Source organism: Lucilia sericata, unplaced genomic scaffold (assembly GCF_015586225.1).
Source record: "Lucilia sericata isolate MDLA Ls3-8-SP2 unplaced genomic scaffold, ASM1558622v1 Contig001001F_arrow, whole genome shotgun sequence".
In the NCBI taxonomy this organism is placed as follows: Eukaryota; Metazoa; Arthropoda; class Insecta; order Diptera; family Calliphoridae; genus Lucilia; species Lucilia sericata.
The window spans coordinates 145,805-172,967 of NW_023994983.1; the positions used below are offsets into that span (position 1 = coordinate 145,805).

At 31.4% G+C, this 27,163-nt stretch overlaps 1 protein-coding gene across 7 annotated transcripts; it reads left to right on the forward strand.

Annotated features, from left to right (window-relative positions):
* On the forward strand, window positions 1-27,163 carry LOC119609540 (potassium voltage-gated channel protein Shaw-like). Of its 7 annotated transcripts, none has more exons than XR_005231935.1 (9): window positions 1-33; window positions 14,769-15,037; window positions 16,394-16,511; window positions 16,579-16,773; window positions 16,840-17,058; window positions 17,123-17,726; window positions 17,826-17,951; window positions 23,491-23,700; window positions 26,101-26,323. XR_005231935.1 is itself a non-coding variant. In XM_037964369.1 (8 exons), exons 2-8 carry the CDS (start codon window positions 14,778-14,780, stop codon window positions 26,271-26,273), a joined length of 1,695 nt encoding a protein of 564 aa, XP_037820297.1. In that variant the 5' UTR covers window positions 1-33; window positions 14,769-14,777; the 3' UTR covers window positions 26,274-27,163. The 7 variants fall into 7 exon arrangements, 4 of the variants coding, with proteins under 4 accessions (XP_037820297.1, XP_037820298.1, XP_037820301.1 ...); XR_005231933.1 differs by lacking the exon at window positions 23,491-23,700 and adding an exon at window positions 20,198-20,732 and having other exon boundaries at window positions 26,101-26,178; XR_005231934.1 differs by lacking the exon at window positions 23,491-23,700 and adding an exon at window positions 20,198-20,732 and having other exon boundaries at window positions 17,835-17,951; window positions 26,101-26,178.

Consider the following 27,163-nt stretch of genomic DNA (forward strand, 5'->3'; position numbering starts at 1 on the left):
AAGTTCTTTTTTTTTAACAACAAATTACAAAAGGTAGATATAGATACATTCCTTTGTGGTGAGAAATTAAAGTTGTAAAAACTTTTCAAAACACATTTTTTTTTGATGAAATGAGTTAATTTAATCTGTAATGAAATATTATTTATAATTTATGGCTTTTACTAATTTGTTAAATATTATTTGTGTAAAAAAATTTGAATAATTTATTTTGTGTTCAAAGAGTTTTAACCAAAAAAACGAAAAAAAATAAAGTGTCAAGAAACCAAGTGCCAACCAAACGAGAAAAATCGATGAAGTTTTAGAAGAAGCTAACAGTTTTTTTACTTGTTTCCTTTTTTATAAATGAAGTGAAAATTTCCTGTAGAAAAAAATAATCATAATAAAAAAAGTATTTAAATAACGAAAAAAAAAAAAATTATTTAAATAAATATTATAACTAAAAGAAAAGTTTATAATTTAGTTGCCATAAAAAAGCTTAATTGTGTTACCAGCCCTTATTAAATCATTTTCCAATTTATTAATTAGTTATGAATCAAAAAGCAAAAAAAAAGTTTAATAAAATCTTTTAAATAAATGTTTTTAAAAGCTGTGTTAATTTATATAGTTGTTGAAAAAAAAGCAAAAAGAAAAAAAATCTGAAAAATAAACAAAAAAATACAGTGTTTCTTCTTCTGTGTAAATTCTTTTATATCTTGGAGATACGAGTATGACCAACAAAAATTATTGAGGTTGTATACCCTTCAAACATTTAGAAGACAAAACTATTGCGCATCACCCCAGACGCCACGTCAGAAACACTTCTGGACGATTGTCAGACGAGAACGCACATTTTACAAAAACAAAATACATTGATTTCGAATTTTCGTCTTCTAGAAATATACTTTTAAGTTACTTCCGGATGATCGTTAGAAGAGTGCATCCATTTTGCTTAAACAAAAAACCATGACTGTTGAATTTTTTTCATCTGGAAGTATACGATTTTGTGACTTCTGTATGAGAGTTGGGTGAGAACATACATTTTACAATAACAAAATACATTGTTTCCTAATTTGTATCTTCTTGATTTGTATGTTTTTGTCACTTCTGGAAGACAGTTTGAAGAGTGTTCACATTAATGTTGTATTTTATTCATCTGGAAGTGTGGATTGTAGTCACTTCTGGACGATTGTCAGACGAGAGCACACATTTTACAAAAACAAAATACATTGATTTCTAGTTTTCGCCGTCTGGTAGTATTCTTTTAGGTTACTTCCGGATGATAGTAAAAAGAGTACAAAAACAAAAAAATATAAATACTCCATTTTTTAGCGTGAACGCGAAAAAAATAAAAATAAATAATGCAGAAATTTTGCTAAGTTCAGTGATGTTTTGTGTTTTGTCCAGTCATGTTCAGTTTTAATTATTCATTGTAAAACTTAAATGAGTTATTGAATTTAATGTTCATAGAAAAATAGTGTAATTAATATATTGTGAATCTTAAGTAATAAAAAACAATATGACAGTGTTGTGTTAAAAGTCAACTGTTAATAAACATTTAAGAAGGTTTTGTTAATTGGCGAAGTTTATTAAATATATACCAAAAAGTAATTATCTTCAAGGATTATATAAATAAAATTAAAAAGTAAGTTGTCATATTTTGCATTAAAATACTATTTTAGGAATAAGTCAACAACTCTAAACGGCTTCCATTTCCATTATTTTTAAACGAAGTCTAATATGTTTAATTAAAAATGTTTTTATATTAAAAACAAAATATTTTTTATATTAAAAACAAAACATATTAAAAACAAAATACATTAAGATTTTTACTTAAAGTATTCAAACCCTATCTGGAATCATTATATTGAAATTAATACTACTAATTTATACATACATTATTTTTTGACTTGGGTCACTCGACACGAAATTGCCCATATAAGATAATTAATATTGAAATCAGATATCTTTAAACCCACCTTTTTTAAATAAATACAATTTTATTAATTTTCATATAGCTTTGGATTTAATTATTCTAATTATAGGTACTTTTTTAGTTATTAACATCAGGTCTTTCTATGACCTATCATATGATACTAATATTCTTAATATTGAGCATGCCGTTCCCAAGATATTAAACCTAAGTAGATAGTTTTTGAACGTGTATAACTCCTTAATTAGAAGAGAGCAAACAAAAAATAGTATTGCAGTATTAGTGTCAAAAACAATATCCCGTTTAGGGTCGTTAAGGTGTTTCTATCGTTAGTTATAATTTTAAAAATAATCCATGGCTTAGTAATTTCAGATCTTTATAGATGGTTTAATTCCAAGTTATTTAAAAAATGTTCATGAAAGGTAATGTTTTTATTGATTCAAAATAATAAATAAATTAATTAATTAATTTTTAATTATTTTATTTTTATTTATTTTGTTGAAGGATTAATGCGTTCCAAAATATAAATCTTACAATTTGATGGATTGATCATAAAATTTATGAAGAACTACAAAAATATTTTAGAGTCCAACGTTTTACAATTTTTGGAAGTATACCAGTCAACAGTTGGAATATTAATACAGATTTCCTGAAAATTATCTATTATAAGGTAATAATTCTAAATTTTTGATACATATGTATGTACACTCCCACTCTGTATGGAAAGCAAAAACGTGTTTTTGTTACCCCTCTCAAAATTTACCTTGCTTTGTTTTATGATGATTCCCAAAATATTTTAAGTCTAGGGATGACCGTTCGTGAGCTGGACTAAATTAAAAAAAGGTATTTTGGAATTATTTTTTTTTAAATTTTTGTTTTGAAACAAAATATCCAATACGGTGTATCGTTTAAAAAGTATTTTAAAGCCGCGTCCAATGATGTATTAATCATAAATAACCGTCTGCTTATAATTGTCATATTCCAAAATATTTAAAATTGTTAAGTTTTTCACTAAGAAAAATAAAATGTATGCACAATTTTGCAAATTTTGCGCACCACTAGACTTGGCTTCAAAAAACTTTTCAAATGATACCACATACTGTATATATTGCTTAAGAACTGCTGTATAATTTAAAACAAAATAACTGAAAAGGGACTTTTTTGTAACCGGTTCAGCTCACGAACGGCCATCGATAGACTAGAAATATTTTGGGAACCATTATAAAACATAACAAAGATTTTTTGAAGCTGGGTAAAATATTGAATTTAACATGAAGAATAGTGTTCCCATACGATATTTTCTTTAAAACTATCCAGCTCACTAATGGACAGCACTTAACCGAAAATATTTTGGGTAACATCATATTACATAACAGCGAATATTTTGAGGGGGTAACTCAAGCACCATTTTTTGTGAGTCGGTCTAATGTACATATATTACTTTTTTAGATTAGTTGTTAAATCAATTATTTTTTCTACTATTTTAATATCAATTATTTCAATAAAAACTATAAAATTTCATTTTATTTAGATTTATTTTTATAGATTATATTTTGGTGAGTATACAAATAGAAGAAGAGAAAACTCATCTTCTAGAAGACGAGAAAATTCATCTTCTTGAAGATAAGATAGGAACACTTCTAGATGATACTAGGTAGTCACTTCAAGAAGTGACTTCCTAGTCACATCTAGAAGAGTCTTTGGCAATATCTTACTTCCAAGAGTCATCTAGAAGTTTCTTCTGCGGGTCTTCCAGAAGTATCTTCCACGTTACTCTTAGACGTTCCCCAGCTCGGCATCAGTTCTTCCCGACTGGTGACAAGAATTCTTATACTTCCGCAACATCGCTAGCGAGCTTTTAGCACGTTTGGAAGTTTCACACGGGTAACTTCCGCAATAGAAAATGTTTGTAGGGTACATTTTCATTTGCTCACAGACACACACACATACACCCATTTGACTCACATACACTGAGACAAAAACTTACAGAGAAGAAAACTGAAAAGTACTTGTACTGGAACAAGTCAAAGTTGGTGGCGTTGATGGTTGGTGGTGGTAATGGTGACGGTACTCTCTGTAATTTTATTATTTTATATATGAAAATTGTGTAAAAGATCTCACTTACTACTTGTTTAACAAAAAAAATCCTCGGACCTCTTGAAAGATACTAATTGCAGTCTGTTAAAGGAATGAGTTCATGAAACACTTAAAATATGTTTAAACTTTAAAGCTTTTATAATAATATTTTCTTGTTAATGGTTTGAAATTCCTTATGCACAAAATTTTATTAAGATTGGTCTATATTTGTCCCTAGACCTGCATTTCCGACCCACCGAAAATGAAAGCATGGTTCCTTCTAGGACATCATTTCTCAAAATTTTTGTCCTGGGGTCAATATCTGCTGAGCTGAGTCAAAGCATAAAAAGGTCACATGTGTTTCATTTTATGTTCCTAGGTTCCATATTATACAACATTCAAAAATACAAGTTGTTACTATAAAGTTCCAAAAAGTCCGCTATTATAAACTCTCACATTAAATTGTAAACTCTCAAATTAATGGTGAACCTTTTCTGGGTATGTCTGTGGCGAACAATCTTGTAATAGGTGGATCGCCATTCCCTTCCAGCAGAATCCATAAGGCAACAGGGGTCCCCTCGGATCCAACAACAGAGAATAAAATTGGCGACGTGGCGATAAGCGGTGAATTTTATGGTTCTCTTTTAAATGTGCGTAGTCTTAGAAGTACATACAGAGCGAGCGATCACCATTTCTAGTCGCAGAGGTTCGAATCTGGCTTTCAGCTATCCGATGCTGAAGTTGTCGCTTCGTATTCCGAAGCCTTGGGAAATGCTGCTAGACCTTGCCAAGAGGGAGAGCTAATGGAATGGAAAAATGTGAAGTCACTGTTAATGGAATCTGCCACTCGAAATCTCGGACATAGGAATCGTCGCTGTAAGGAGTGGATCTCCGAGCAAGCAATCGAACCAAGGCAGAATATTGAATCTGAACTTAGTAAAGATTGCACTCGTAGTGAAATTACATCTGCAGCTCGATGTAGAAGCGAAAAGTAGTGCTCGTCGAGACAAAAAATGTTGGCTAGACGAAATCATCAGAGACGGGGAGCATCCGTCCTGAGGAAAATGATGGGTGGTCATGCAGCATCGCAAAGGGCCTTAATAGATGCGACCGTTGAACTTGCGACAACAAAAGAGAAACAGGTTGAGGTATATTAGGATGACTATAACCGCACTCGGATAGTAACCGTTCCATACGGATTAACAGCATATGTGACTCATACATCGGCACTTTTAAGAGGAACAAATCTCCAAGTGTTGACGGAATTTCTGCTAAAGTTTTAAAGTTTAATCCATATACGATTGCCGGAATAATACTGCCAATCATTCGGTTATTCTGGAAGAACTAGAACCTGAACAATGAGATGACAAAGTGTTATAATAAACATTCCGAAAAAGGCGTGGAATTACGCTGCTATGCGTCCTTAATAAGGAGGAAGCACAAATAATTGCCCGAAGGATTTCGGACAGGGTAACGCCAACGTTTATATATGCTTTATAGACTTCGAGAAGGCATTCGATAAACTAAACCACGAAGTGATTTGGAGTGCACTGGAATACGAGAATTTCTCTCAAACTCATACGTCTCATAAAGAGCCTATACAGTAACGCCTCCTACAGAATAAAACATGGCAGAGATGACCACTTCTAGTCAATATAGTTCTGGATACGATTCTTGGTAGAGCTCTCGATAACGGTAAGGGGATAGTTTGAGGATTAGGGGGTCGCTTAAAGGATCTTGATTACACTGATGATATCTGTCTACTGGAGCACAGCTACTCAGAATTAGCGGCAAACTTGCGAGGCGTAACCCTGGCGGCGGAATTATCAGGCTTGAAAATTAATGTCTAGAAGACTAAAACATTACGCGTTAATGCAGACTCCCAAGATCTATTTGTAATTGGTGCAGATGAAATAGATGACGTCAGCCAATTATGCTATTAAGGGGGTATTATATTCACCAACGAAGGTTCGATCGGAAATATTGAACCTAACATCTATTTGGAAATCATCCAAATTACACTATGTGAAATCTACGTTTCTGATCGGTTGTGAAACTTGGAACGCTAATACGTGTATAAAATGCAAGTATTAGTAAATCGTTGTCTTCTTAAAATCCTATGTGTGTTTTGACCATACCTAACTACACGCTCTGGCGTTGGACAAACCCTATACAGTGAAATTAGGAGATGCAAATGGCGAGAAGCAAACATACGACATTACCAGAACTGCGTTAAACTGGAACACTCAAGGGAACAGAAGAAGGGGACATACATGAAGGAGACAAGTACCAAAAATGGCACTTTTTTCCTCCCCATGTTATTCCACAAAGTTGCTATATCGTACGCATTCAAATTCAAAGTACGCTGCCAATTGTCACCCTAATGTCCATATTAATGTTGATATATGATTATAAAATTTGGCATAAATCTCACAAATAAGTATATCGAGCTAATAAATATCGAAATGATAGATCCCTAAAGACCTATGTAAAATCGTCTATAGGACCAACATTCCAAATTCACTTTAAATTTGTGGGTAAATATGTAAACATTTCTAGAATTCGATAAAGTAGATTTCAGATAACGTATATTAAGGGAATGATATATATTTTGTTAATTAATGGAATGATTTTCAATTGAGACCACTTATCTAATAGCATACTTTTCAATGACTGCTACATACTATCCCGATTACATATTCTTATTCTTTAGCAATATTCTCCGTAAACCAATGGTTGTATACGTAAATTTTAGACCTTTAACCCCTTACTTGGTAATTAAAGGAACTGCTAACCACTTCATAATTTTGAACGGCACTACCATAACCCCCAAAATCCTCCTTAAACTTAATAAAAACATTTCCATTTAAAGTAAATATTTATACAATTAGTTATTATTAAATTCCAATAAAAATTAATTAGAAAATAACTGAATAAACAATATTGCAATGAAACTAATACTAAAAATACAATTAATACCTTGAAAACTCTGTCTATTCAACAGACACTTGGCAAAAATACAAAAACAATAATAATAACAAGAACAAAAAACCATCATAGTGATTTGCTATTCTTAGTACATTCGTGTTTATATTTTGTTATTGTATAAAATTGTTGTTGCTGTTGTTATTTTTGTTATTATTTTCTTGTTAAATGTTTTTGCAATTGTTTATATTGTTTTATTTATATTGTTGTGGTTCAAAACAATGATTCCACCTTTTTTTTCTGCTTTCCAAACAACAATAATCGTGTGCTCGTCTCCTCCGAACAAATACTAATAAAAACTGTTGCTATTTTCTAGGCGTTTTATACAATGTGGCTGTGTGTGTGTGTAGCTGTGTGTCTATTTGCGCTTCTTTAAACCAGAAGTGTGTAAATAAATTTTAATTATTTTTTCTATTGAAAGAAATCATAACAAAACAAACTTAAACAATAGCAACAAAAAAATCATTATTAAACATCAACGAAATCATATTAGAAATATTAAGAAGAAGAATCAGAAAACAAAATCAAAACTGAAAAATCTATACATTATGGCTGATATAAATAATTAAATTGTGTGTTCATGTTTGAGTTGGTGTGTCAGTCCGTCTGTGTGAGTGTTTTAGTTTTTTTAATATTTGAAATTATCATTAAGGATGAGTCAATATATTATTTTTCATTTCAATGGTTGTTGTTGTTTATTTTAGAATAACAATCAATGTTTTAACAGCAATTTGAAAACCCCCTCTTAAAGTTTGTTGTTTTTGGATTTTGATTTTCATTATTTTTTTTGAAATACACTCATAATAATTCCAATTAATTTAAAATGAGTGGTTGAAAATGAAATACTACCATAGAATTATTTAAATATGTTTAAATTATAGAGTAAAAATAGTATAATGATTATTTGAAATTAATGTATTGGAAATTTTCTAACATGATTATTAAATACTTATGTGTTTAATAAATTAGCTTTAATACAAAAGCAGTAAATAAATCATGAACATATACATATGTACATACACACTGAGATATAACAAATATGGTGCTATGTTCTAGAAATACATAGTGTTTTTTTGTGGTTTTGTCCTCATAATAATGGGTTTTAAAGTTTATTTTATAAGGGCGTTTTAAAACAAATTTCTTCTGTTTTGTTCTATACAAAATAGTTTTAAATACAAGTTTCATTAAAATCTTACAAGTTTTAGTAAAACCTCAATTTTCTTTACGAAGGTAAAGGACATACAAACTAATACATAGGGTGACCCCAAAATAAAAGTTACTGATGTTCCCAACTAAACTGCAAATTTAATTCATTCTAAGAATTATCAAATTTTTTGTTCTAGTAACAGTATTTGATGTGGTTTTCTAACACCTTTAGATAGTGGTTCGGGGGGTCGTTCCGATGACATCCCATTAGCAACCGAAAACTTCTTCGTCTCGTCATGTAGGTGATCTTCTGACGTCTTTTGAATACACCCTGTTACTGTTTTAAGGGCTGTGATTTGACAGCTTTGGACCGCTACCCAGCAGTTCGGTAGGACAGTCCCGGACTGCCTATTTAACCTACCACTTAGGGTTACCCCTAGCCACCCACTGTCCAGGCGACAACCACCCCCCCCTGGAGCATGTTTCCTTGATGAAAAACTCCGTCTTGGTGTATTGCAATCCCGGGGTATAGAGGTGGTACCAATACCTCTAGTCTGCCGGGACTATAAACTGGTGATGATCAAATGTATCCTCGGCCTTTCCTTGAAATAATTTGACATGGTGTATAACCAGAGTACCATATAATCTGGCACTACGGGTGGCCGGTTGCCCACAGGACCAAGTCCTAACCGGTCAATTGGTTGAGGTTCCTTTAGAATCCACGTAGTGGCTGTGATTTATACCCAAATTCGCGGGAAGAGAATGTTGGGTTAAGGACTGATATGTATATCCAAATGCCAAATATGTCTGGATTCTCTCTCCGGTGCTGTTGCCACTGGGTGATGTGACAGAGCAACAGAGCCATCTCAGTAGTGTGTTTGCGCTGGCTTTAAGAGGTTAAGTAATGCACTGGAATAGGCCATTAGTTGACGGGGATTGCTTTTTAAATAATGCAATCTTTCATGACATTATAAGGGTGGTCACATTCCGGTATACCCAAAGATTGATTTCATCTGATGTTGGGGTAGTCGTCCCTTCTATTGACTTTAGACCAGTGATTGCTATTTCCTTGTCGGGGTTTGCATTGGGATTGATCCTATGCTGCCTGCCACCCCGCAACGGAGGTACTATGGAAAGAGATTAGATAGCTCGAGTTCTTCAAAGTTCTTGTACATGGACCGGCCCAGCCATGTACAAAAATTGGCACCTGAGTTCTTCATAGAAGGAATCAGCGGCGCGTGGTAGACCGTATCTAATCTACCCAGTGGGTGAAAAAGACCACCGTGAAATAAGGCCGTCAAGGTAGGTGTTCACGTAAAGCACTCGACATTCGTGTCAAGGTGACAAACTGTTATATGCTTGTCTTACAAGGAAGTCAATCGTCACCCCATAGAGTACGAAAAGCTTAAGTTTGTTTTTTTAAGTGTCCACTCTCTCGCTTACAAAGGGGACACTAAAAATCTTTTCCCTCGTTTACAAAAAGTACATCAGTGACGAAAGAAGAATTAGAGTCAACCAGGTTGTCCACTCTCTCGCTTACAAAGGGTGAAGATTGCAGATTGAAGATTGCAGTGATGTTTGCGAAGGACATAAGGAGGTGATTTACCGGCAGAATTTTTTCACCATCGACTGTCAGATCCAGTTCTAGCCCAACTTTCTATGTAGGGAAGAGAGTTGTCTAGGATTATGTCGTATATATATTTTCCGTGCAGTCATCGGCGTAGGATATTATTTCGACACCGTCCGTTGGTGTTGGTAGTTTAGACATATAGAAATTAAAATGGATTAGAGAAAAGACTTCACCTTGGGGAACACCCTGTTTAATTCTACAAGACTTGGATCTCTTATTCCTAAACTCCATAAATGACTGTCGTCCAACGTGTAATTCACTGGCCATTTCTCGGTATTATCGGAGAGATCTGATGCAAAAATATATTTTTATATCAGATCTTTTTTTGTCCATGTAGTGAGGGGAGTCGCTGAAGAAGTTGAAAAGATCACATTAGTAACTGTTTATCAAACCGCAAAGGACATCAAACCGTGGCCAATATCGAGCAGTTATCGGTGTAGGATATTATTTGGTCGCTGTCCGGGGTTATCAGCGTAAGGACTCCAACTTAGAGAACTCCCTGTTTAATTCCACGAGACTTGGATCTCTTGTTCCTAAACTCCACGAATGACTGTCGTCCACACATGTAATTCACAAGCCATCTCTTGGTGTTGTCGAAGAAATCTTATGTAAAAATATCTATGAAGAGATTGGCGGGATTAACAGTACGAACACCGTATGTTGACTTGGTCGGGCTTGATTAAGGTTGTGGCAAACTTGTATGGTAATGGCTGTTAAAGCTGTTATTGTGCTGTGCATGTTGAAGTTCTGTTAAATGTATGTGTTGTTGCAATTCCGGGAGGAATAGTGTTTCTCGTGTTTTTTGGCAATGGGTGACAGAGGGAGATTGGCATTAGCCTATATGATTCCCCCTGGTGTGAACTTTTCCTTGGTTTCACTGCAACATTCGGTTCTTTGTACCGGAACGACTAGGACATCAACGAACAACGACTAAGAATTGTCAACTCAGTCACACCGACATTACTGAGATCAGTATTTTCAATCGCTGGTAGGGAATTGAGGAGTTCAAATTTTTACTAAATCTATGGAGATTGTATGGATCTATGGAGAGTGTATATCTGATTTACCTTATAGGTCGATATATGAAAGCAGTCTGGTTGAATCGTTGAGCTAGAGTGATTCTTTGTGCGATGTTTGCATTAACTGAGAATATGTGTTGACTGATGGAGTCCGTAAAATACCCATACTGTACCTTTTATATAGACCATTTAAACTCTTGAACTTTTCACATTTCATTATACTGTCTAGGTTTTGCTTAAAACATTCTTAACCAAATGAGACTTTTATTGATTTCTTGTATGCAAATTACGCCATTAAGTATTTACATGCTTACATAAGATTAAAATTAAGTCCTTACTGTACTACTGTCAAGTAATGCCGTTAGTAAGTAGTAGTCGTTAGTATGTTATTCTGTATTAAGAAATTATAAGCTAATTTTAACTAAGAAATTATTTCTTCTTTTCTCAATAGCAACAATTTAACTGAAAAATATTAAATTTAATAAAGATCTATTTAGAATGTGGTTTACATTAACCACATTATCTCTTTTATTACAAACTCAATTATAACCTCTTCATTTGATTTTGTGTTTAAATGTATTTTCAAATGAAGTGTAAAGAATAAAATTTAATATTTCCACTGGTTGCTAAATATTTTATGTTCTATAGAGATTAAACACTCTAAATAAATTGTCATTTAATGTATTTTTCATATCCACATTAACAAAGAGTGCGGGTGTTTAAAGGGTGTGAGTGTGTGTGTGTGTATGTGTGTGAAATTAAAAACAGACTCAGTTACTATCTTTACATACTTAATTATCCTTGTTTTGTGCTCATATTAAGCGCATGCTCGTTAAAAGGAAAAACAACCTAAATAAATTTTACAAAAAAAAAAAAAGAAAAATACGCGCGTTTTATTACAACAAAATATAGAAATTATTTAAAGGAAGAAACACTGACAGTCAATAGCAACAGTGTGTTTAAAAAGACAACAAATTATCAAGTGACACTAATACAAATACATATAAGGAAAAAACAGCAAAAACAAAGCTAAAAATAAAAGCCATAAAATCCAGCAGAACTTTTATAAATTTTCAGTTTTATTTCCGTTTTATAACTCACACGTATACATTCATATGTATTTTGCTTGATGAAAGTAGTTAACACACATATTTACATACATATGTATGTATGTATCAAGTCAAGTAAAGCGAAGCAGAGCAGCATTTTTATAGTATTTGAACTTTTATTTGATTATCAAGTTTTTTTATTTGGCCACTTTTTGGTTTTATTTATTAGTTCAATAACCCTAATGGAAGATATAAAAATAACACCCAAACACGTGGGCTTAATTAAGCAATAATAAAACAACTCAATATGTATGTATGTCTGTGTCCTTAAGGAAATAGTGCATATTTCGATTTAGACAAAAAATATGTTTTTATATTTCTAGATTCTCTATACATTACTATATTGTGTAGATTATAAACCGATAATCCAGACTAAAGGTTAGACTAGATTGTTTAGTCTATAGTCCGGACTATAGTTCATATTCTGGTCTTTATTCTGACTGCAGTCAGAATGTGTACAGACTTTAGTATGGATAATAGTATAAACTATAGTCTAGTCTTTAGTCGGCACTATCTAGTCTTTAGTCTCATCTCAATATAGTCTTTAGTCCGGACTATAGTATAGTCTATAGTTTGGCCTAAAGTCAGGACTATAGTCTGGACTAAAGTCAGGACTATAGTCTGGACTAAAGTCAGGACTATATTTAGGACTATAGCCTTGTCTATAGTCTTGAATGTTGTCTAGTCTATAGTCTAGATTATTGTCTTGTCTATAGTCCAGTCTAGTTTACAGTCAGGACTAAATATAGCCTCGCCTATAGTCTTGACTATTGTCTGGTCTATAGTTTTGACTATTGTCTAGGCTATAGTCCAGTATATAGTCAGGATTATAGTCTGGATTATAGTCTGGAATATAGTCTAGCCTATAGTCTGGACTATAGTCTAGTCTACTATAGTCTGGACTAAAGCTAGAACTATAGCCTTGTCTATAGTCTTGAATGTTGTCTAGACTATAGTCTTGACTATTGTCTTTTCTATAGTCCAGTCTAGTTTACAGTCAGGACTATAGCCTGGATTAAAGTCAGGACTAAATATAGTCTGGACTAAAGTCAGGACTATAGCCTCGTCTAGGCTATAGTCTAGTATATAGTCTGGATTATAGTCTGGAATATAGTCTAGCTTATAGTCTGGACTATAGTCTAGTCTATAGTCTAGCCTATAGTCTAAACTGTAGTCTAGTTTATAGTCTAGCCTATAGTCTAAACTGTAGTCTAGTCTATAATATGGACTCTTGTCTAGTTTATGGTCTTTAGTTCGGACCATAGTCTGGACTATACCCTAATCTATAGTATAAATAATAGTTTAGTCTATTGTCTGGACATTAGTCTGGACTATTGTCTAGTCTATAGTCTTGACTATTGCCTGGGCTATAGTCTGGACTATAGTCTAGTCTATAGTATATAGTCTGGAATATAGTCTAAACTTTAGTCCAGTCTATAGTCTAATCTATATTCTAGTCTACAATATGGACTCTTGTCTAGTTTATGGTCTTTAGTTCGGACTATAGTCTATTCTATAGTCTGGACTATAGCCTAATCAATAGTATTAGTAATAGTTTAGTCTATTGTCTGGACTATAGCCTGGACTTTAGTATGGACTATATTATTGACTATAGTCTAGTTGAGACTTTAGTTTGGACTATCTAGTCTTTAGTATCGTTTACAGTCTAGTCTTTAGTCTGGACTGTATTATACTCTTTAGTCTGGGCAAAAATCTGGACTGTATTCTTGTCTATTGCCTGTATAGTCTATATTTAGTATGAACTGTGGTCTAGTCTATAGTTATTTGTCCGGACTATAGTATAGTCTATAATTTGGACTAAAGTCTGGACTATTATCTAGTCTATAGTCTGGACTATGGACTAAAGAGTTGTCTATAGTATGGGCTATAGTGTAGTCTATAATTTGGATTGTAGTCTAGTATAACTATTATTAACTTTTTCCTTATTGCCACAGATATCTCATTTATAAATTAACTAATTAAAATTATATGCTTTTAATTCTTTTACAGCGCTGAACATTGATTTTACATACGCCTTGAATGTTCGATATATTTGCAAATAATTAAAAATAAAACAGAAAAAATTAATTAAAAAATTATATATTAATTAAATAAATAAATACTAAAAATAATACTAAAAAGATAGATATACATAACCCCCACACACAAACACATACACATGTGTAAATATTGTTGCATGTGTATGTGTTGGCTTTTATAATGCAACAATATCAAGTGCAACAAGAGCAAAAACTTAAACTGCTGCCACAACAAGAACAACAATGGCTTTATTAACCAGCTAATAGTATGTGTGTGAAAGCGTGTTTGTCTGTCCATCAATCAATCGATCAATCAACCAGAACAACTACAACCAACAAAAAACAACAACATATTTAGTGCTATACAAATGCTGTTAACTGTTGCTGCAACTTAGCTTTCCAAATGTATCAATAAAAATAATTGTAATGCTTAGTAGTCTATAACTAACTAACACATCGGCAACATTTTTTTATATAAAACAAACATACATACATACTTATTATTAATATTTAATATTATTATTAATAACAACAACCATTATATAATCCTTGAGATAAACAGCAACAACTGTAAAAAAATTAAATCAAGAAAAATCATCGCATCATAGTATATCATCATACGCTCTACGCTGTCGTCTTTTGTAACAAGCACTCAAAAAGGACTCAAAGAGAAAATCATTTAATTAATTTTATTAAAATATTAATTAAAAAAAAGCAAATACGCCATCATAACATACTCTTATATATAGCGAATAAAAAAAAAACAAAACATACACACACTTAAACGTAAGGTCAGTAATATAAAGGAGCCTTTGGCTCTTTTTGTTTTTGGTTTTTCTTTTGTTTTTAATTTAGCTCATCATCATGACTTATATACCGAAAAAAAATTCCTATTATTCCCGCTCTCATACAGCTATGAATTTAATAAATATGGATTCAGAAAATCGGGTTGTTTTAAATGTTGGCGGCATTAGACATGAGACATATAAGGCAACATTAAAGAAAATCCCAGCCACTAGACTGTCAAAATTAACGGAAGCGTTGGCCAACTATGATCCGCTACTAAATGAATATTTTTTTGATCGACATCCGGGAGTTTTTGCCCAGGTGTTGAATTATTATAGGTGAGTATATGTTTTTATGATTGTGTTATTTATGTTTACAGAAAATATTTCCGATTATAGACTAGACTATAGTTTATACTAAAGACTAGACTAAAGTCCATATTATAGACCAGGCGATAGACTAGACTATAGTACATATAATATAGTAGACTATAATTCAGACTAGTCCATACTCTAGACAATGGACTAGAATATAGTTTAGTTTATAAAACTAAAACCATAGTTTAGTCTACAGACTACATTATAGTCCAGGCTATAGATAAAACTATAGCCCAGAGTATCGACTATAATATAGCCCGGACTATAGATTAAACTATAGTCCAGACTACAAACTTATATAAATCTATATATAAGCTATACACTAAAATAAAGTCCACACTATCGATTAAAAAGTAGTCCAGACTATAGACTAAACTATTGTTCAGATTATAGACTAAAATATAGTCTAGACTATAGACTAAACTATACAAGAGACTATAGACTAAACTATACTCCAAACTATAAACTAAACTATACTCCTGACTATAGACTAAACTATAGTCCAGACTATAGACTAAATTATAGTCCAGACTATAGACTAAACTATAGTCCAGACTATAGACTAAACTATAGTTCTGACAATAGACTAAACTATAGTCCAGACTATAGACTAAACTATAGTTCAGACTATAAATTAAAAGTATAGTCCAGAATATACTATAGACTAAACAATAGTTCAGACAATAGACTGAACTATAGTCACACTACAGAAGACTAAACTATACTCCAGACTATAGACTAACAATAGTCCAGAGTATAGACTAAACTATAGTCCGGACTATAGAATTAACTATAGTCCAGATTATATACTAGACTATAGTCCAGCCTATAGTTTACACTATAGTTCAGAGTATGGGCTAAACTACTGGCCAGACTATAGACTAGACTATATTCCAGATTACAGCCTAGGCTATAGTCCACTCTATAGACCAGACTATACTTCAGACAAAAGACTAGACAATAGTCCCGTCTATAAACTAGACAATAGTTTCAACTATAGATTAGTCTATTATTCAGACTATAGTATATATGGGCTGAACTATTTAGCAGACTATAGACTAGACTATATTCCAGATTACAGCCTAGGCTATAGTCCACTCTATAGTTCCACACAATAGTTCTAACTATAGATAACACTATATAGTCTAGACTATGGACTATCGTGCAGACTATAGACTATACTATACTCCAGACTATGAACTAAACTTTAGCCCAGACCTTATACTAAATAGAGGTGAAATTATTGTCCAAAATATAGAAAAAAATGTTGAAATCTACGGGAAAAAATTTATTTATAAAATGTATTTTCTTTTTCAGAACTGGTAAACTTCATTATCCTACGGATGTATGTGGACCACTATTTGAAGAAGAATTGGAATTTTGGGGTTTAGATTCAAATCAAGTTGAACCCTGTTGTTGGATGACTTACACCCAGGTACAAACACAAGTCCATTCCTTAATAAATAACTCTCAATGCTTCTCTTTCTCTCTACCGCGCACAGCATCGTGACACTCAAGAAACTCTTGCCGTACTAGATCGTTTAGATTTAGATACAGAAAAACCGTCCGAAGAGGAATTAGCTCGAAAATTTGGTTTCGAAGAAGACTATTATAAGGGAACACTATCATGGTGGCAGGAAATAAAACCACGAATATGGTCACTATTCGATGAGCCATATAGTTCAAATGCCGCAAAAGTAAGAATGGATCTAATGAAAGTTTATTTTTCGTCTCTAATCTCTCTCTATGCTTAATTTATTTAGATAATTGGTGTTGTATCGGTGTTCTTTATATGCATTTCAATATTATCATTCTGTTTGAAAACCCACCCGGATATGAGAGTACCGTATATTGTGAATAAAACGGTAGTCACATCAAATGGCAGTTCCTCCTGGTATTTGGATAAACCTCAGACAAATGCCCACATAGCTTTTTTCTATATTGAATGTGTTTGTAATGCCTGGTTTACGTTTGAAATACTAGTAAGTACTTTAGTTTATAATTAAAACTACGAAATAGATTTATATTTTTAATTTTTTCTCATAGGTCCGTTTTATATCATCACCGAATAAGTGTGACTTTATTAAATCTTCAGTGAATATCATTGATTACATTGCCACCCTCAGTTTTTACATAGATTTGGTATTACAACGTTTTGCTTCACATTTGGAGAATGCCGATATATTGGAATTCTTCTCCATTATACGCATCATGCGACTGTTTAAACTGACGCGACATTCGTCGGGTCTTAAAATTCTTATACAAACATTTAGAGCCTCTGCCAAGGAGTTGACATTACTGGTATTTTTCCTGGTGCTGGGTATTGTAATTTTCGCGAGTCTAGTCTACTATGCGGAACGAATACAAACGAATCCCCACAATGATTTCAATAGCATACCGTTGGGTTTATGGTGGGCCCTAGTAACAATGACCACAGTGGGTTATGGCGATATGGTGCCGAAAACCTATATAGGCATGTTTGTGGGTGCATTATGTGCTCTAGCCGGTGTGCTAACCATTGCACTGCCAGTGCCCGTTATTGTTAGCAACTTTGCCATGTACTATTCGCATACACAGGCACGAGCCAAACTGCCAAAGAAACGTAGACGTGTGCTTCCGGTCGAACAGCCCCGTCCACCCAGGCTGCCAGGTGAGTTTTTGTGGCGCGTGGAGAGCAATTGCTATGTATTGTGTTTGTAAATATTTTGTTGTTGTTGTTTCGTTGTTTTTTTGTGGCATTTTGCTTTAGGTCAAGCAGGAGGTGTAAGCGGTTGTGGTACACCCGGTTCTGGACCTAACTCCGGCCCCATGGGATCTGGTACCGGTCCTAGACGTATGAATAATAAAACCAAAGACTTAGTTAGTCCAAAATCGGGTGAGTATTTAATAGGTTAATGTTGGCAGCCAGAAAAGGGATTTGATAGGAGATCATTTCTTATGAGTTGAGGATAAATAGGCGAAACGATATTGTGTATTTGGAAAGGTTTAGAGTTTAAGTGGGTACTTTTTCGAATCGTAAACTTGTATTAATTTAGTTTTTTATCCAAATTCGGTGTTTTAAGTGAAAACTTTTAAGTGTCCATTTCTTAGCGAAACTAGAGCCAAAATGGACCGAAATTGCATTTTGTTGAGAGAAAACTTAAAAATTAATTTAATTTTTACCCAAATTCGGTGTTTTGAGTGAAAACTTTTAAGTCCATTTCCTAGCGAAACTAGAGCCAAAATGGACCGAAATTGCATTAGTTGAGTGAAAACATAAAACTTAATTTTATGGAGCAACTAGTGGGTCTAAGTTCAAAAGGTTAAAAATCTGTGATCACTTCTATTTCCCAGTAAAATTCCAATTTTCCAGTAAAAACTTAAAACTCAATTTCTGGAGAAACTATAGGCGCTAGAGCCCAAAAGAATGAGCATCTGATATCACATCTATTTCTTAGCAAATTTAAAGTCCATTATCTGGTGAAACTAAAGGCGCTAGAGTCAAAAGAATAAATATCTGAGATCACATCTATTTTTTTGCAAATTTAAATTTTTTGAGTGAAAACTTTAAAGTCCACATCTGAGATTACATTTCGATTTTTTTTGGATGAAAACTTAAGAGTCCGTTTTCTAATGAAACTAGGGGTTCAAAAGTATGAACATCTGTGATCACATCTATTTCTTAGCAAATTTCGACTTTTTTGGGTGGAAACATTAAAGTCCATTATCTGATGAAACTAGGGGCTTAAGAGTCAAAAGGATGAACATCTGTAATCACATCTATTTCTTAACAAAATTCCCTTTTTTGGGCGAAAAGTTAAGAGTCCGAGGAAAAAAAAAAAAAATATACACCAAATTGACACCAAATTTTTCAATAACATCCGTTGTCAAGTATATACATACAATAACAATATGTAATGTAGACCACGCAACAAACGTGAGCTTACCACGTTTGTTAACATTTAGACAACGGGTGTGCATAAAGTTTAGATTGTGACAACGAATTGTTGCAATGTTGGCAAAGTTGCGTGGCCTACATTACATGTTGCTGTTATATGTAGTACGTAAATACTTGACAACGGATGTTATTGAAAAATTTGGTGTCAATTTGGTACCAGGCGTGTATATCTGTGTAGGGACTCTAGATTCAAAAAATTTAAATCTTATATCAATTCCGGGCCAGTGTACATTTTATAAACAATTTTTTAGTTACGATTCGAAAGCAAGTACCCGATATAGGAAAAGCGAACGCATTTTTTACGATGTACAACTGGAAATAAAGAAGAAAATCGGAAAAGTGTGTGTGTATAGTGTAAATAAATTAAATTTTGTTGTTTTTTTTTTTTTGAATGGATAAACAATTATAATTCTTCTATACTATTTGGCATATTTTTGGTCGTTGTTTTGCCCCATCAAACTAAATTTTTTATTTTCCAAAAAAAAAAAAATCAAAAAATTTGTTTTAATTTTTTTATAAAACAATGTATACAGATAATGAAGCTTTTAAACGATTAACACAAAAATTTAAAAAAAATGTACAGAACACTTTTGCAGTTTCTACAACAACACAACAAAAAAAACTACAGAGCTGAATTTAAAAAAAAAAATAATTTTTGATTAAATATTTATTAAGGAATGAATGAAAAACAAGTGAATTTTTGAATAGAATTTTTGGCTTACAGAACAAATACAGACACAAACTAACTAACTACTGCTTAGCCAAAGTTGTAAAAATATTTATTAATAATAATAAAAATAAAATATTGTTGTATTTAAATTAAAAAAAAAAAACTCGCATAGCATCCAGAGCCAAAACTGATTTTGCACCTAAAATCACTTGTAAATTTAAAATAATAAAATTAAATATTTCTATAAATTAAAACAAATAATTACGTTGTACAAATAATGCATTTAATATTACCTGAATATACATATATAAATATTTGTATAACAACAACAATAACAATATTTATTTATAACCCCATCGTAACTACATATATTAAACCTTTTTTTATTTAATATTTTTTTTAAATTTATTTTGTTTTATTGTTAATTAAATATTTATAACTTAATGTATTTTTTATTTATTTATAACCAAACATGTTTTCATTTCAACAATATTTAACATTTAATAAAATTTAGATGAATATACGGCCATGCTTAGCAAAAATCGTGAAGGTAAAATGGGAAGACTGCTTTGAAATCCAGCTCAATTGCGACGTAAATCATCTCCTAAAACCTAAAAAAACAAACATGAAATCAATGCAACAACACACCATCCAAATAAAAAGCACTTAATAATTAAAAAACCACAACAGTAACTACAACAAAACTAGTCCAACTAAAAGAATATTTAAATGTTAACATTAAAAAAAATTAACATCATATCGCTAAAGATCATATCTATTTAAAACCCGGATAATACAGGATAACCCATCCATTCCATTTGTGTTTGCTTAAAACATTATGGATTTGTTTAAACATTTTATACATTTCCTTTCTTCATCTTCATTATGATCTTCATCATTTTACTCCATCATCTTTAACCAAAAAAAAGAAAAAGAAAATTTTTGAAAATCCTGAAACATTTTTATCGCATTTTTCTCGCTTTTTGCCTTGGATTGTATTGGAGATTTTGTTTAGTAATCAAACGTTTTGAGATAAACCTACAGCTGCGGTATGTGTTTTTAATCTACGCTGGATTTGGTATTTGATTATTTAATTGGAAGAATTTGTTTCTAAATCTACTTTAAAATTCTTTTATACTTTTCTATACTTTTTTTCCCCATTGAATTGAATTTGAGTGTGTGTGTGTTGTATTTTGTCTTTTATAATTTTTCAGTTTTATTATTGGCTTTAATATGAAATTTACTAGTGATCTTTGCATCTTGCGTCTTCTATGATCGAGATTTAAGTCTCTTCTATCAATGGAAGAAAATTTCTTTCTATGATTGAGACTTAAATCTACTCTATGATCAAGACTATAACTTCTTTTATGTTCAAGAATAATCTCTTAAATATAATTTTCTATGATCGAAACAGAACTGTCTTCTATGATCCTGACTATACTATCTTCTATGATCGAGTCCATAGTTACTTCTAAAAACAAGATTGTACTCTCTTCAATGGTATTTTCTATTGAAACAATAGTCTTTTCCATCGAGATCATAGTTACTACTGTGATCTTTCATAATAGTGACAAAAGTCTCCTTTATGATCTAATATGAGCTTGGCTGTAGTCTCCTTTATGATCGAAACGTTTGGAAATAAAATTTTCTATGATCGAAAGAGAACTGTCTTCTATGATCGTGGCTATAGTCTCTTCTATGATCGAGTCCATAGTTACTTCTAAGAACAAGATTGTTCTCTCATATGGTATTGAAACTATAGATCATAGTCACTAATGTGATCTTTCATAATAGTGACTAAAGTCTCTTTTATGATCGAAACTATAGGCTCTTATTCGAGCTTGTCAGTAGTCTCCTTTATAATCGCAACGATGGTCACTTGTCTGATCAAGACTTATGCTTGAAACTTGAAACAATCTTAACTATAGTATCTTCTATCTAGACTATAGTCTCTTTTATGATCTTCCATAATCAAGACTAAAGGGTATTTTATGATAGGGACTATATTATTTCCTGAGATCGAGACTGTATCCACTTTTACGATTAAAACTAGAATCTCTTTATGATCGAGACTTTTGTCTCTTCTAAGCTTGAGACTATAGTTTATTCTATGATCGAGGCTGTAGTTATGAGCGAGATGATAGTATTTCCTTGATCGTGTCTTAAGCCTTCTACTATGGTCGGGACTACAGTCTGTATCTTCTGTCGAGACTGTAGTTTTCCTCCTCCACAATTCAGACTAAGATCGAAATGATAGTCACTTGTATAATCTAGACTATAGTCTCTTTTACACATTGTTCCCTCCATGATCAAGAGATCTTAGTCTAGTATCTCCTGTCGAGACTATAGTTTTCCTCCTCCATAATTGAGACTAAAGTTTTCTCTAAGATCGAAATGACAGTCACTTGTATGATCGAGACTAAAGTCTCACTCGATACTATTGTCTCCTCTATGATCAAGAGATCTAGTTTGCGATCTTCTATGAAAACTTTAGTATCTTCTTTACAGATTATAGTCTCCTCTATGTTTTTCCATAATCGAGACTAAAGTCTCATTTATGATCGATACAATAGACACTTGTATGTGTAAGACTAACGTTTCCGATATGATCGAAACTATAGTTTCCTTTATGATCGAGACTATCGTTTTTTCTATGCTCGAGTATCTTCTATGGTCGCAAATAAACTATTACTTGATCGTGACTTCAGTCCCATTCTTTGATCGGTAGTACAATTTCTTCCATGATTGAGAATAATGTTCCCTTCTCTAATCCTAACTGTAGTCTCTTCTATGATCGACTCTATAGTTTCTCAAGACAACAGCCTCTTCTAACGAAACTATAGTATCTTCTATCGAGACTATAGTTTCATTCTATGATCTTCTATAATCGAGCCTTTCCCTAATCGTGACTTAAGTTTACTTTTATGATCGTAACTAAAGTATCTTCCATGATTTAGAATAAAGTATCTTTCTATGATCTACACTGTGGTCTACTCTTCTTCTCTCGATAGTCTATATTTTTCTAAGATCTTCCGTAATCTGAACTTGAGACTCCTAGATAATTGAGAATAAAGTTTAAGAATATAGTCCATTCTATGATCTTGCTTAATTGAGACAAAAGTCTCCTCTATGATCGAAACTATAGTTTTTTATGATGGAGACTGTAGTCTTTTGTATAATCGATACTCTTCCTTCTCTTCCTTCCTTCTTTGTGACGTAAGTCTCTTTTATGATTGGCACTACAGTCTCTTCCATGATCAAGATCGTTATTATAGTCTTGATTACGATGGCGAGTTATATCTTATTTATATTCTACTCTCATTATGAAGACCTCTAGTTAAGGAATCACTAGTAAATTTTATAAACAAATAAAGTTTTGTTAAAAATTGATCAAAAAAATTTGTGTTTTCCAAAATCTTTTCTATTTGTATGTTTTATAAAAATGTTATTTCATGTAAGTGTGTGTAATTACAAAAACAAATGTGATAAATAAAAAAATAAGTAAAATAAGGTAAACTTGTATAAAAATAAAATGTTTTAAAATTTCAAAAACATATTTAAAACATTAAAAAAAATTCATAAAACTATTTTACATCAGTTGACTATCATGTTAGGAGAGTGTATCTATTTCATACATTAGTTATTAACAAATTTGTACAAAATTATTTGTAAAAATTAGATTCTTAATCATACAACATCTCTTTTCTAGTTTACATAATAATTAAACAATTTTATTATAATTTTTAACAAAACACCAAAATCTTTAAACATTTTAAAAAAAATCTATAATTATTTTGTATCTTACAGATGTGGCCTTTGGTTTTGACTAAAAACTCATTTAACAAAACAAACAAAATAGCAAAATCCTTTTAACAAGTTTCAAATTGACAACGCTCATATTAATATCACAAAAAAGTAAAAAAAAAAAAAAAACACAAATGACACATTTTTCCAAAAAGAAAATGCTCAAAAAATAACACTTCTGCCTCATAAACGGAAGCAAAATGAAATGGGAGGGTGTGTTTCTTAACAAATCAAAATTAAAATATACTTTTTTCCTTTAAAAAAAACTATATATTAAATTAAATAAAATATAAAGTAGTCACCCCCATTTATAATTCCCCCACCTATAACCATCACTTAAAAATGTATTTCCCCAAGCCCTGTAATTACTTATTTCCATACAGTAAGTGACAAAATTGAAACAAGTTTGTGATTTTTATAAAAAGAATTAAAATTTGGCTTAAAAAACTGTGATCGATAGTGATCGTTTATGGTCGATTTGCAAAACTCTTTTATGATCGACATCAAAGTTTTTTCTAAGATCGAGATCAAAGCTTTTTCTAAGATCGAGATCAAAGTCTCTTCTATGATAGAAATTGAATAATTTTACTTTTATGATCCACAGTTGAAACTATCGTCTGTTTTATGATCGAGACTAAAGTTTATTCTATGGTCATAAGTATATATTGTATTTGCTATGATCTATGTATATGTCTCTGCTATAATCGAAATTATACTTTATTTTATGATCGGAACTATAGTTAATTCTATGATCAAGACTAAAGTTCCTTCTATTATCGAGACTAAAGTTTCTTCTATGATCAAGACTATATTTAGTATTTGCTATCATCGAAACTGTAAGTCTCTGCTATGATCGAAAGTATAGTTTATGTTATGATCAGAACTATAGTTATATCTGTGATCGAGAGACTAAAGTTTCTTCTATGATCGAGACTATAGTATAAGTTATGATCAAAGTCTTACCAATGCTCGAGACTATAGTCTCTTATACGATATATATCAAAGAGTCTTCTATGATCGCGACTATAGTCGCTTTTACGATACTGAAGGGACTTTTATGATCGGAACTGTGACCGATACTATATTCTCTTTTAATATCAAAACTATAGTTTCTGTTATGCTTTAGTTTTTCTACGAACGAGACTAAAGTTTCTTCCATGATCTAGATTAAAGGATTTCTATGAGCGAGACTATAGTCTCTTCTATGATCGAGGCAAAAGTCTATTTTATGATTAAAACCATTGTCTCATTTATGATTGAGATGAAAGCTTCTTTTAAGAAACTATTGTCTCTACTATCAATATTATATGATCGAGACCAAAGACTTTACTGTGTTCTTGACTATAGGATTTCTATAGTATCAATTCAGTAATATATCAAACTGTCTATAGTCTTTTTTATGATCGTGTCTATTGTATGATCGAAACTATTGTCTCTTCTATCAATATTATATGATCGAGACCAAAGTCTTTACTATGATCGTAACTATAGTCTTTCTATAGTATCAATTCAGTAATATATCAAACTGTCTATAGTCTTTTTTATGATCGTATCTATTGTATGATCGAAACTATTGTCTCTTCTATCAATATTATATGATCGAGACCAAAGACTTTACTATGATCGTGACTATAGGCTTTCTATAGTATCAGTTCAGTAATATATCAAACTGTGTATAGTCTGTTTTATGATCGTGTCTCTTGTAAGATTGAAACCATTGCCTCTTCTATCAATATTATATGATCGAGACCAAAGACTTTACTATGATCGTGACTATAGGCTTTCTGTAGTATCAGTTTAGTAATATATCAAACTGTTTATAGTTTTTTTTTATGATCGTGTCTTTTGTAAGATCGAAACTATTGTCTCTTCTATCAATATTATATGATCGAGAACAAAGACTTTACTATGATCGTGACTATAGGCTTTCTATAGTATCAGTTTTGTAATATATCAAACAGTCTATAGTCGTTTTTATGATCGAGTCTCTTGAAAGATCGAAACTATTGTCTCTTCTATCAATATTATATGATCGAGACCAAAGGCTTAACTATGATCGTGACCTTCTAGCTCGGTAATTGATCAAACTGTTTTATGTCTGTCACCTGCTGTATAAAAAATAGACAAATATTTAGTAACTAATTATTCCCCTTAAATAAAAGAGATTCTTAGATAAGTTTAAAAAATACCAAACCACATTAAAAGAAATCCCCTTAGAAATCCTGTTAGTTCAACTGATTAGTTTAAATAAAAAATTATAATAAAAACAAAATTAATAAAAAAATAAACAAATGTAAATAAAAAAGAAAATTAAATTGTTAAAAAATAATTAAAAACAAAATTGCATGTAAATAGTGTTTGCTTTTAATCTATTCCTATGTAATAAATTTCCATAAAGCATGTTTTTAATTTTCCTCTCTTAACTATCTACCAAAAAAAATTTAAACTAATAGCTTTTCCAGCTTGCTTTTAAATGGCTTTTATTCTGTATACTTATTTATAAACGTATTATACATTTTTAATAAAATATATTTTTAGTTTTTTAATCAAATTTTCGATAGATAGATTTTTATTAAAATTTTGTTTATGTATTTCTTTTAACACTTTCTATAGGTCCCATTGGTGCCAGTATTGTTGCCATGAGTCCACGCACTATGCTCGATTTAAATCCCGCCTTGGCCATGGGCAAACCAACATTTGAATCTCGCGGACCACCCATAACATCGAAAGACTTTAAAGATACCGATAAACATACAACGGATGCAGCCAAGAAAAACTTTTTATAGAGTCATTGAAGTAATACTTATATAGAAAAATAATAAAAACGATTGTTTTTTACAACAACAACATCATGATGTTCAATATTCAAAATATAACCCAACTTTCTGTCTTCAACACACTGTAACTAACTATATAATAACTATTTTTGTCTCTCTCTCTCTATTTCAATAACTCTCTTTTAAATTATGATTAGCCAAGAAAAACCAAAAAACAAAATCTATAAACAAAATTTAAATTTATCCTTCTAAAGAACAAAAACTCGGCTTTATGAGTAAAAAATAAAAATCTCAAAAAGAAAATAGTATAAAATTAAATGAAAAAAACCCTTAAGCCTAAAAAATCCTTTAAAAATTTTTGAAAAAAAAAAAATATTTATGTATGTATGTATATTTATTTATATAAATATGTAGATAATTTATTATAATTATTAACTAAAACAACTACAAATATTGAAAATCTCTAATCTATTATCATTCCAAACCAAAGTTAAAGTTTATTGAATTTCTTATTATTTTCCACTTTGTTTTTTAAATTTTCCTTAAACTTATGGTTTCCTTTAACACTGTCCTTTAACGGTTTGCCCGTAAATTAGTAAACAAAACATACATACAGATTTGAAACTCAATATCAAGGATTCTATATTATGGAATTGAATTTAATATGAAATCCTTAGCAATATTTATATCCTTAACATATCAACAATAACTAATAAACAAAAAAACTATGTATTTTCTAATTTAGTTTCTAACACATTTTTTTTACTAAAAAAAACATGAAAAAGTAACAATATTTAAGGAAAAATACAAACTATAAAATGAAAATGTTTTCAAAATTAGTTTCAAATAATTTTCGTTTTTCATTTCACCTTTTAGTAGAGTAATTAGTTTAATTTATG